At 46.0% G+C, this 12095-nt stretch overlaps 1 protein-coding gene across 1 annotated transcript in view; it reads left to right on the forward strand.

The window, feature by feature from the left end:
• Positions 1-10376, forward strand: part of b4galt5 (UDP-Gal:betaGlcNAc beta 1,4- galactosyltransferase, polypeptide 5) — a 32566-nt gene extending 22190 nt beyond the window's left edge. Inside the window, exons 5-9 of the mRNA XM_035382389.1 lie at positions 1595-1711; positions 2610-2797; positions 3869-3991; positions 4716-4817; positions 5165-10376. Coding sequence (XP_035238280.1) covers positions 1595-1711; positions 2610-2797; positions 3869-3991; positions 4716-4817; positions 5165-5348 — 714 coding nt within the window. The 3' untranslated portion in view covers positions 5349-10376. The remainder of the gene's footprint in view (positions 1-1594; positions 1712-2609; positions 2798-3868; positions 3992-4715; positions 4818-5164) is intronic.
• Positions 10377-12095: the final 1719 nt, after the last annotated feature.

The following is a 12095-nucleotide window of genomic DNA, read 5'->3' on the forward strand; positions in this document are numbered from 1 at the left end:
TTCCAAGTGTCCTTTCTGAGATGAGATGTCTCCTTCACTGCTGCTGATAAGACTTCCTTTGATGATCTTCAGTTGGGCTTAAGGCCAAATGAGCACCAAATTATGTACATAATCTTGAAGGCAATTGTGCAATCGGTTGTTGGATTTAGTCCATATTCCAACCCAGGCAGGTTCGCTCACACTGTGTTATAGGAAACACAGTAGCATTTCTTAAGTGGGACTCAGCCTGCCATTGAAAGACTTGAGGGGGGAAAACTGTAGAACAACAAAAGCTTTTGTAATACATGATAACATACCATTAGTATTGGGAACAGATAACGTGTGAATAGGTCCCAGGTAGGGCTGTCACAATTGTAGTATGATCGCATGATTGTGATTATTTGAACCACCCGCGTTCAGTTTGCCTAATCGCTTCATTTCACGATAAGTGTTTTATCTTCAGGTTTTGTGCTTTCTCCATTGCATATTAATTTTTATGTGTAAGTTAAACTGTATTTGTACATTAATGTACTTCCGTCCACAGTTTCGCCATATTACCAGATTTTCAGCTCAAGCTGTCGGAAATAAATATATGCGCAGGGAGTGAGCGGAGAGATTGCTTCAGCATTGTTTCAGAGTGTGCACACGCCCCTTGACGTTTAGGATACTCACTCCACCACTTTGCTGACAGCCATGTAATTTCGATGTAGGCAGAAGACTATTTAACTGAACAACATACATTTAATTCCAAAGCCAAATACAACTGCACCCATCTGGACACATTTCGGTTTGAACCCCAAATAAAAGGGGAGAACCCAATAACTTGGAGGAGACGATGTCTTGCATCGGCAACAAAGAAGTAGCGGTAAAAAAGTGCTAATACAGTGAACCTCAGAAACCACCTGACCCAGTTAACTAAATTTAAAGTCTCAACTGCAATCGCTTCAGGTCAGTCGAGGTAATTGCCAAAATATGAACAAGTTAGCCTCAAATGGTGCACATTAAGCAGCGGTGTGCCACGATGTGTACCGAAGGAAATGCGGCCGTGCAATACGGTTGAGAGCATTTTAGGAAATGGTACAAATATTTGCCAATCTATACAAATTGCAAAGAGAAACATACATTTCCCAAACCGTAATACCTGACTTGTGTAACCAAGTAAAAGATGAAATTCTCTGATATTAAATAATTTAAGTACAATATGTTGAAGGTTTTTAAGTATGTTAAAGCAAAGAGTTTTATTTAAGTTTGTGCAGTGTCAATAAATGGCTCTTCATAAACAATGTATCATTACAGAATTATTAATTCGGCTTATAATAGTTGAATATTAAATAACAAAAAATAAAAATATTCAGTTGTTAATCACAATTATTTGTGTGACAATTAATTGTTACTCAAACTTTTTTGATCATGACAGCCCTAGGCCCAGGTTTGTGGATGGTAATAAGGACATAGTATCAGTATGACTCTTATTTTTGTCAGCCATATGTTCATTTTGTATGTTGTTGGCAACACACGCCAGTTCCCTGAAATAGCTGCTGGCATCAGATAGAGGCTTATGTTTTGCCCTCAGTGTGGTAATGTGACCGCTTGGCATTTGCATCTTTGCCCTCAGGTGGCCATCCTGGTCCCTTTCCGGAACCGCCACGAGCACCTCCCCATCCTCCTCCGCCACCTCATCCCCGCACTCCAGAGGCAGCGGATCCAGTTTGGCTTTTACGTCATCGAGCAGGTCAGCCCCTTCGCCCCCCCCGTCTCCGCTCCGCGCGCCATGGCAGACCACGCCACTCGCCCCCATGCCATGGCCCGGGGAATTTACCAGCGTGTAATGTCGTATGTGATTACAGAACGCGTCCCCCTGGTGAGAGAGTAATGAGTAATGGCTGGCCATGTTTTAAGAAGGTGTCTTCTTTGTTTACACATGTGTAATTTCAAGTAAATAGGATGTGGAGCACGTGGTCCATATACAAAAAAAAAGAATTTTATGCCCGGGAAGAAGTAAAAGAACCCTAACCCTGAGCCACAGTTTGGTATTCCAGACCTGCCATTATACCAAAAGCACACGCCAGCACACAGTGATGTCCACAGTGTGTGGTACAGTAACTGGATGTGAAGGGCTTGCGTGACTGTGAGATGTGTTCTTTCCCTGCTTCATTTTGAATTTGCTCTTGGGAGTTAAGTGATATGCTACAGGTCTCAATCGCTTATTAAGAAAAATACCTATTATTGCAGTAATGGATGGAATCAGTTAGAGAAATCCCAAATTTCAGTTCCCCTTGAAGAAATCTGAAGAAGCCCAAGGTGCACTTATGCCCCAGATTCTGAACCAGTGCACCACAGTATGCAAGGTATTTGGTAGCTGTGGGAAAAAGGTGGTGGGGAGGGGTTGGGAGTTTTTGTTTGACAATATCTCCCACTGATTTCTCAACATCCCAACGTCTTTGTGTGAAGAAATGCCTTGGGTTGTGTAAGGACCCGGGTTGTACTCTGTGAGCATTCTTATCTGTTGAGTGCAAGGTATCAGTGCTTACTCAACGCTCATTAATTCCATTACGCATTCTAATGGAATTAATGTTGCAATGTGTTAACGAAAACCTGTGTGTGTGTGTGTGTGTGTGTGTGTGCATTAGGTAGGGAACAAGCCCTTCAACCGGGCCATGCTGTTCAACGTGGGGTTCAAGGAGGCCATGAAAGACCTGAACTGGGACTGTATGGTCTTCCACGATGTGGACCACATCCTGGAGAACGACCGTAATTACTACGGTTGCAGCAACATGCCCCGACACTTTGCTGTGAAGCTCAACAAGTACTACTACATGTGAGTGAGGCATTATGCATAAATCCAAGTAAAAGGCATTCTTTGGCTTTTCAAAGGCTTGTTCAATAGACAACCATGGTTTAGAATCACATTTGAAGTGTAAACCCTTTTGGAAATTGAATATAGCAGAAAATGAAACAAATATTTGTCATGTATGGTATATTTTCCGAAAGGTCTGCATATTTACAATGAATTTTTATTCAAAAAAAATTTGGCACAAAATCACAACTGAATGTAAAGATTTCAGATATGATTTGTTATCTTTAAAAGTTATGCTGTTATCTTGGGAAAACAACATTTGTTATTACAAGATAATGATATAAATAACTTGAAGAAAATGGAGTAAAAAATGACTCATCAGACCATAACTTTTTCAATTAGTGAAGTATAACATAACAGAACATAACATAACATAAAGTAAGTCGAGAACAGGCCATTCAGCCCAACACTGCTCGTCTATTCCTACCACTAAACTGCACTTAATACTTAGTTTACCTAAAAGCTATGTAGTATCTAACACTGTATCACTGTATTGAAGTATACAAAATGCATATTTTGTTGAGACAGAGTCATAGAGGTGTTCATTCAGTTCTGTGGTTTATTTTTTAAGCCATTTATTTGGGGTGTTTAGCAACTACCCTGTTAAGTGTCTGTCTGTCCCACTGATCCTCTTTGCCAATGTAGTTTGTGTTTGGTGTACGTTGGCGTAATTTTCAACACTTTTCCTCTTGCCACACTAGGTCGTAAGTTGCTGTAGAAACTCTTTCATAGCTGACACATACTGCTAATTAGCATTGAACGTATTATGAATCACCTGTGTAATATGACTCACCTTTGTAATATGTTGTGGTTATAATGAGATATTAACTAACTAGCCAGTTAAACACTTTGCACTTTGGTTCAACCTACTTTTTTTGTGTTTCATTTTTATTTGAGTACTTTCAAATCTCTGGATGGCTGATGATATATTCATGTTAGTGAGGTTTTTGTTTTTTTTCTTGGACCTATTTTATCAAGCTTTTGGCTGTTTTGTCCCCTATAATGCTATTTATTGCTTTTTGCTCCCTGCAGGCTTCCATACAATGAGTTCTTTGGTGGGGTCAGTGGTCTCACTGTGGAGCAGTTCCAAAATATCAACGGTTTCCCCAATGCTTTTTGGGGCTGGGGAGGGGAGGACGATGACCTGTGGAACAGGTGAGGAATTTTTCTGAGACAACAGTGCAAACCGCCCACTTTTATTACATTACATTACGCTCATATAACAGACACTTTTTTCCAAAACAGTGTTGGAGAAATATGAGTACATGCACCTGGTTTAAATGAGCAATAGTTCCAGACCTGACTAAGAACATCATTAAATCACTAGTAGAAAAATGCTAACAAAGAACTCTGAGCTAACCAAAGGAAGTACAAGCTAAACCACAAACTGAATTGATTCAAAAGGTGAGAGTGCTATGACGTGGGAATAATAGGTGAACTAAGATGCACTCAGAAGAGGTGGGACTTCAGTCTGCTTCAGAACACACCCAGTGATTGTACTGCCATGACCACTTTTTATACGGCCATTAAGTTTATTATTGGAAAATATTATGCACTGAGAATGCTTCTGGCACGTACAACAGAATGAGTAAAGGTCTTTGCAGAGCCCTTTGATCTGGGTAGAACAGCATCTCTTTATTGTGTACCTGTGTTTTATTGTGTACCTGCGCGTTATTGTGTACCTGTGTTTTATTGTGTACCTGTGTTTTATTGTGTACCTGCGCGTTATTGTGTACCTGTGTTTTATTGTGTACCTGTGTTTTATTGTGTACCTGTGTTTTATTGTGTACCTGCGTGTTATTGTGTACCTGTGTTTTATTGTGTACCTGTGTCTGCGGAGCATGCTCACGCCTGAACGCGCTCTGCGTCCCCCCCGCAGGGTGCAGTTCGCGGGGTACTCTGTGAGCCGGCCGCTGGGGGACATGGGCCGCTACATGTCCATCCCGCACCACCACCACGGAGAGGCGCAGTTCCTGGGCAGGTGAGGCTGGACACCTGTTCTAAAATTCACCTGCGTCACAACAGGAGCGCTCAGAATTACTTCTCCTGACGCCGGGAGGAAGGCTGGCTAGACAGAACGCATTTGTGTGACCTTCTTTGATGGTCAAAGATGTGGAAGTTGTGAATGAAGACTTATGCGTGTCCAAGCCACTATTTTTGGGTGTGCTGCCTCAGAGAAATATGGCGGCCATCTTTAACTTGTGCATCCGTGTGTATTTCTATTCGTGGTGGAGGGGGGATAGGTGAAGGGGAAACTGAACGAGAAGGAAAGGGAAAGGGGGGGGGGGGGGTTGGCCTGTTTCCTCATCCCCTCTGCGGTCCCTGCAGGTACACGCTGCTCCGACAGTCCAAGGAGAGGCAGGGCCTGGACGGACTGAACAACCTGAGGTACAAGCCTCTGGTCACCCGCCGCCACCTGTACACCAACATCACCGTCAGCCTGACCAGGGAGATGGCCCCGGTGACCGGCTACAGCGACGACCGCCCGCCCCTCGGCAACCCCCACTCGTAACCAAGCGACAGCCGCGCCTCCCACTACAGCCATATTTCAACGGTCTCCATCGCCGCTTTCCCCCCAAAAAAGAAGCTGGTCTTTTTTTCAAACGACCGAACAAGGAGACGAACCGCGTGTCCGCACTGGCTCCTCCAATACGCTCCCCCGCCTCCGTAACTCCTCCCATCCTTCTGCTGTCTGCGCCCAGTCCTCACGGCGACCGATGCCTTAGGCCTGCCTGCAGCGCTTTATTCTGTTCCCGTTTATTCATTTATTCTGTCCTTCCTTTCTCACGCCATAGCCCCCCTCCTGTGCAGCTGCAGAGCAGGCCGAATCCACTGTCACTTTGACCACAGACATTTCTGTTCCAAGCGGGACTCGGACTCCAGACCGAGCTCACAGACCGAGCTGCCTACAGTTCACAACAAGCAACAGTGCCTCCATCAGGTCATGCACCATTAGGAAACAAACTCCCTGTCCCAGTCTTAGCTTAGGGAGTCCTTTCCATTTCAAACAAATGCACACACACACACACACAGATACACACGCGTACACACACACACACACAGATACATATGCGCACACACAAACACACACACATATGTACACGTGCGCACTTATACATACGCACATGCGCGCACACACACACACACACACACACACACTCTTCTTGGTGTTCCGTTTGTTGGCCCCCATAGCCCGGGGACCCGTGGCCAGTCTCCTTTGGGTCCCCCAGCTGCACTGAACCTCTACACTGAGAAACAAGCAGCGCCAAGCAGCCAGAAGTATGAGTCCACACAGCTGGTTCTGTGTTGAACTTCCTGAAGTAGTATATCTTTTTTTAGTACTTTTATTTTGTCTTTTTTTTTTCTTTTCTTTTTTCTTTTTTTTGTATTGTGAAACACTCCTGCACTGAAAGAGGGGCGGTGAACACGGGGGACCACTGGAAAGGAAACGCGAATGAAACCGGCTGCGCTCACAGGACCGCCTCCTGGCCTGAACACGCGCGCCCTCGCCAAGATGAGCAGGACTTCCTGACAGCGTGCGGGCATCGAACAGCGCTGGCCGGCCGCATGCTCGTGACGCACGTGTCCGTACGGACACTTGATCAGTGGAACTGCTCCTGCGACGTTGTAAAGTTTAGTGTTCTCCAAACCGCGTGTAACTGCTGATTAGTAGGAATGATGTTGTGTTTGCCGTTTCTTAATGCACTGAATTGGGGAAGCCAGTGTTTCCTCGCACATATACACGTATATGCATACACACACACACACGCACCGATAGAAGCATTCCTGCAGCACCCACAGAACACATGCACATGTGTACATGTACAGACGCATGAGCAGTCACACACACACACACACACACACACACACACACACACAATTTTCAGCCCAAGATATGTTGTTCTCATTTGTGCTGCACACGCCCACGTTGATTTCCCGTGGGCTTGTGTGGAAAACAATCTTGGACCTTGAGGCATCTCGAGCATGGTCTCGTTGGGTTTGCCGGGTCTGTTTGTCTTTCTTTTTGCTCGTCCAGAAGGGGAACAAATGCAGCCAAAACAAACGAACTCCGCCTTCGTAGTAAGCGAGGGATCATCCTGCGTCAGGTGCTTTGGTTGCAACACTAGCGTTTTCATCTCTTTCCTGCTGCCAGTTCCTGTTTAAGTGGCCCAGTGTGGACACGGCCTGTCGACTGCACAGTCCAGGCTGTATGCAAACCCTGCTGCAGCTAATTCCAGGGTGTGCTTGAACAATGACAGCGTGCCAGCACTGACAGCTCAAGGCACGTACACCACTGAACGCACCTGTAGAAACGGGCACCCCCTCAGTGTAAGAGAGTGCCGTGGTGCCCGCGCCAGAGCCGAGTGAGGGCACTGCCACCTGACTTCCTCACTGTTTAGTTAGTGATTTTTGGGATCACCTGAGATGGATTTGAAAATCTTTTTTTTTTTCTTTTTGTTTTTTTTGAAGATTTGACTTGCTGGATATGACGCTGGACTAGATGAGATTCTATTAGCTGACCTTGTACTGGCGCTATATCACTTAGGTTAGTAAGCAGGAAGGGATTTCTGGCTAAGCAGTGAGACCGCACACCAAAGGCAGGCCCTCATCTGTGCACCTCGCTCACCACACCGCTTGTTCCTCTGGCACGTTAGGTTTGAGACGCAGGCGTGCTGGCGAGCCGCGGCGCGCGCGGAGCATCGCCCTGGAGCCCGCCCGCCCTTCAGGACTCGCTGAGCCCAGTGGGAGCGTTAGCCCGCTCCAGCTGGCTGTCCCACAGAACAATGGGCCTCGCTGCCAGCTCCACGGGCTCCAGCCAAGAGACACTAAAGAGAGGTGCAGGAGCTGCGCATAGCTGCGCAGAGCTGCGATAGCCATGTGTGTGCTGTTAAAGGCACTGTCTGAGCCAACGCTATGTGTGTCATATCTGACCTCAGATACCGCAGGCCGAAGTTGTACTCAGTGCACACATTCTGCTTGTTTCCAGTGCTGTTTTCTTTCAGTCGTGTGCGCACGTGTGTGTGTGTGTGTGTGTGTGTGTGTGTGTGTGTGTGTGTGTGTGTGTGCCTTTCACACAGTGGTCTTAAGGCATCTGTTCTATGACTGAAGGGCAATAGGAGATTTCATCGCTTAAAAAATTCTTTTGAATAATCGATTTTATGAGTCGTTTTGAAAAAAAAAAAGGCCATTACGCAAGCCTATGAACACTGATGTTACAATATATAAGAGGTTCCTCTCTTCCGGAGATGTAAATCCAGGTGATGTAGTTTCCACCCTCCTGATTTGAATGCACCCAAAGTAGTTCCAGCTTCCCTATCTTTCTTCAGGTTTGCGTTGGCACTCCTGTTTATCCCTGGGGGGTTGGATTGAGGGGGCGGTTTGGGACCATGGGGGGAGGGGGGGGGAGGAAATGGTTGGGTACTGACCTGCCAGGTGCCTCTGAGCGCTGCTGTCTGACACGTCACTCTTAATGTTCCTACTTTGAGGTCACGGTTTCCTTTTAGGGGTACAAATAGTGTAAATGCCAGTGTATGGGCGGAGCCGAGCCTGTGTCTGTGCATGTGGAAAGCCCCTCGTTGCAGCGCCCCTCCTCCCATTTAGCTGCACCCCTTCATGCCTCAACTTAAAAAAAAACCCTATTCAAAAATAGTATCTTATATGAACAGACATGATAAAACATTACTTGTTTTTATGTTTGAAGTTTGAATTTAATTTAGAGGCAGGCCTCTATATATTTAATTGATTCAGATTTTTTTAGTGGTTTCTGTGTTGCTGTTGTTGTAGTGATGGTAAGTGTAGAAAGAAGAGAGCAGCTAGAATATGGTGGTTGTGCGCGACGGCGGTGAACTTTAAATCCCGATAGGAGGTGTAGCCCGTCGGGGGGACATCTGTACCACCCAAACGCAGCGCCGTTTCCAATGAGAACCCAGGGAGGGGGAACCCGTCAGGGGCCACCTGTGTCCGAGACTCTCGCTTAGCAACCTCCCCACCTTATGAAATGGTGCTGTCCCTAAAAACCCATTTGAGGAGGTCACTCTGTGCTGTTTGAAACCAGTTATGGTATGGCAGACATCTGTTCCTGCATGTATCATTGTCTTAATTGGAACCCAGTCATGCACGAGCTGACGTCACTTAGCCAATCACGTGGGGGTGCTGAGTGGGAGGCGGGGCCATGGCACCTTCCCCCCTCTCCCTTTGTGTTTGAGCGAAACGGCCAGCCCTGGCGCTCGCAGGGCTCACAGTGTCAGGTGATGCTTGACGGAGCCGCTCAGGCTCTGGGTCTGTGTTTCACGCAGGATGGTTGGGGAAAGAGTCAGGGTCGCTGATCCGGGATCAGTGCTCAAGCTTGCAGTTTGCTTTGAACACTATGCTGTGAAACCCCTCCCATGCATTGTCAGTCACAGTTCTTCAAGAGCCATGATAGAATCTATTCAGCACCAGCCAAAATGAAGAGGGACCCCCTCTGAGTGGTTGGCAGCCTTAAACCGTTTATTTATTTCATTGTTTTCATGTGTTTTTGTTTTCATTTTTTTTATAAAACAATATTATTTAAATGAAATGAATTGTGAATCTTTACATGTGTCTACTTGTACATATCATTGTGTTTTCAAATAGTCGTCATCGCTGCAGAATAGTATTACACAAGAATTTGGAGTAGTTTCTGCTGGTCAGTTTTGTTCAGCTCACAATAGCGCACCATTCTTTAAGAGAAACAAGGCCAGATATTTAACAGTCCTCTCTGGCGCACTTCATTTCAGTGACTTCTAGATCTTTTGATCTTGTGATCTCCAGTTTGAGGTCACATTTTAGCCCCCTTTATAATATTAAGGCTTTTTTCGGTATTCCAAATTTGTTCTGCCCCATCGCGTGCCTGACATTTTATAAATGGTTTTAGTGGAAGTAAAATACTTCTAGTTAATCAGAAAAAAAGTGAACATTTTTTTTCTGCTGACCATACCTGTCTGGGTGGATGAGCCTGTGTAGAGGGTTTTTGCTGCAGAAAGAGGAAGGAAAGGGTTACCACAGCAATCGATGGGGCCCACGGTTAGCCAGCGGTTTGTGCCGCAGTGCTGTTTCTCTCAAATATCTCTTTATTAGCAAAGTCAAAGAAATCAGATCCAAGAGACAATAATGTTTATTTCAGGCAGCAAAACTGGAGCATCGTAAAGAACTCCAAATTCTATTACAGTGGTTTGCTAAATTCAAATAAAATAAATAAAAATGTACTTCTTTTGTGATTGTAGGAGTCTGAAACCTGCCTGGTTGAATTGAAGCCATTTGCCACATATAAACTTGATGTCAGTTGCGTGTGTTTGTGAGCGTGTGTGTTTGCGTGTGAGCGTGCCTGCGTGTGTATATATAAATATGTATCTGCATATCCTTGATTATTGAGATTACTTTGAAGTAGACTGCATTTTTTACCATTGTTATTCAAATCCACCAATAAAGTAAATGAACTTTCAAAGAGAAGAGTTGTACTGATTAATAATGATCTTTTCTTGACATAACCAATAAAGTTGTTTTATATGTTTTGTCTGAACTATGACCTCAGGCACTGTGTTTCTCACCATTTGAGCTCCCAATACTGGGAAGTCCTGTTTTTGTTTTCGTTGACTTGCCTTGGCTTTGTATTTTAGTCTTGCAAATGTGCTGAATCAAGAAACTTCAACAGCAAGGGCATCCCTCCGCTTATCTCAGAAAATGTCCCAGAAATTCAATTTCAGATTAAAAGACTGAAGGTCGCTATAAAAATTACGCATTCCACAGACAGGTCTACGATCAGTTTTTCCTATTATTTTCCTACTATTTTCGTTACTCCATTTAGAAGCGGATGAAAGGTACTTGTGGACATACTACTACATATTCATGCCTCATATTTCAAATAGTTCCCATGAGTTGAGAAAATGGCTGGCAGTTACAGTCACAGCGCAGGAAGGAACCAAAGGAGCTTTTTGCGAGAAACATGAAACCACATAAAGCTAGCGTGGTTCCATGAGTCAGAATTCAGGGCAAGCGCTTCTCCTTTTACTCTACTGTACAATTGTACATTTGTAGACTAAAAACAAAAAGGTGTCAACTGTTGCATTGCCATTGTCAAGTCTTGCTGCTAACACTCTGAAGTGGGGAGGGAGGCCAGTCAGAGCTTAGGGCAACGGTGCATGTGTTGCCCTCGAATCCTGGCTTTTGCAATGCAGTGCCTCGGGGTTGTGCACTTGCGGTCGGTGCCTGTGCACGTGTGCCCCCACCAGTGTGACTGTGTGCAGCGAATGAACAAAGTGGCCTTAAGAGCGGAGGATTTCCTCTGCTCCACATCTCCCGTGATGAATTTGTCTACTGAGCATCGCAGTAATGTCAGCTCTCCTGCCTGACGGCTTTACTGAGCACGGACCTGTCCTTCTAGATGAAGGAGGGGAGGCATTGGTGTCCAGGTTGTATTTGTTGAGGTTCAGAATCGTGGGGCTCTATCTTCCTGCAGACCCTGGGGCTTGAATCCTGCTAAACGTGCTTACACAAAACCAGTGTCTGCCTCCTGAACCTGCACTTTTTGCCTTTGGCTACTGTCATTGCACATACCTCTTTTATTAACCTTGCCCGCAATCAAAGGCTCACGTCCACACTGACAAAGGGTCCTGACCCGGTGATTGGGCAGCCATAGGCCATCACGCTGATGAGTGCTGTCACCTCCCGCCGCGGTCGAGCGCTCCCCCATCCTCTCCGCCGAAGCGCTAACCTTTATGGCTGAGGCAGCGGGCTGACAGCTGGGAAAAGCGAGGACTGCATCAGTTAGCCCAGGCATCCCTCGCTTCCTGGCTCCTGGGGGCCCGACAGGGACGATGAGCTGCCACGTCCACAACGTGTTCCCGAGTGTAAAAAAAGAAAATGAGCGCGCATCGTTCCCCCGCCCCTCTCAGCCCACAAGGCCCAAGGCTCTGACTCTGCCACAGGGGCGTTGGAACGTGCTGCAGTAACCATGGAGTCACGCTGGCGGCTAACGGCTCCGCGCTGCTCCGCTTATGCTGTCAGGGTAATTACGCCACCGTAGCGCAGCAGAGCAGCGCTCTTAGCGGGACGCAGGGCCTCCACAGCTCAGGGCTGCCTTCTGTCCCACTTGTTCGGTAATGACCTCTGGCCTTTTTGTAGTGCGAGGCCTTCCACATTGCTTTCATCAAATACAGTTGTGCACAGCAGTGCAATGCTTATGCTCTCAGAAATAAACTCTAAGCTGTACAGATGCATGTTTCGGCACCAGAGAGAAGAA

The sequence above is a fragment of the Anguilla anguilla genome, chromosome 11 (genome assembly GCF_013347855.1).
Source record: "Anguilla anguilla isolate fAngAng1 chromosome 11, fAngAng1.pri, whole genome shotgun sequence".
Classification (NCBI taxonomy): domain Eukaryota; kingdom Metazoa; phylum Chordata; class Actinopteri; order Anguilliformes; family Anguillidae; genus Anguilla; species Anguilla anguilla.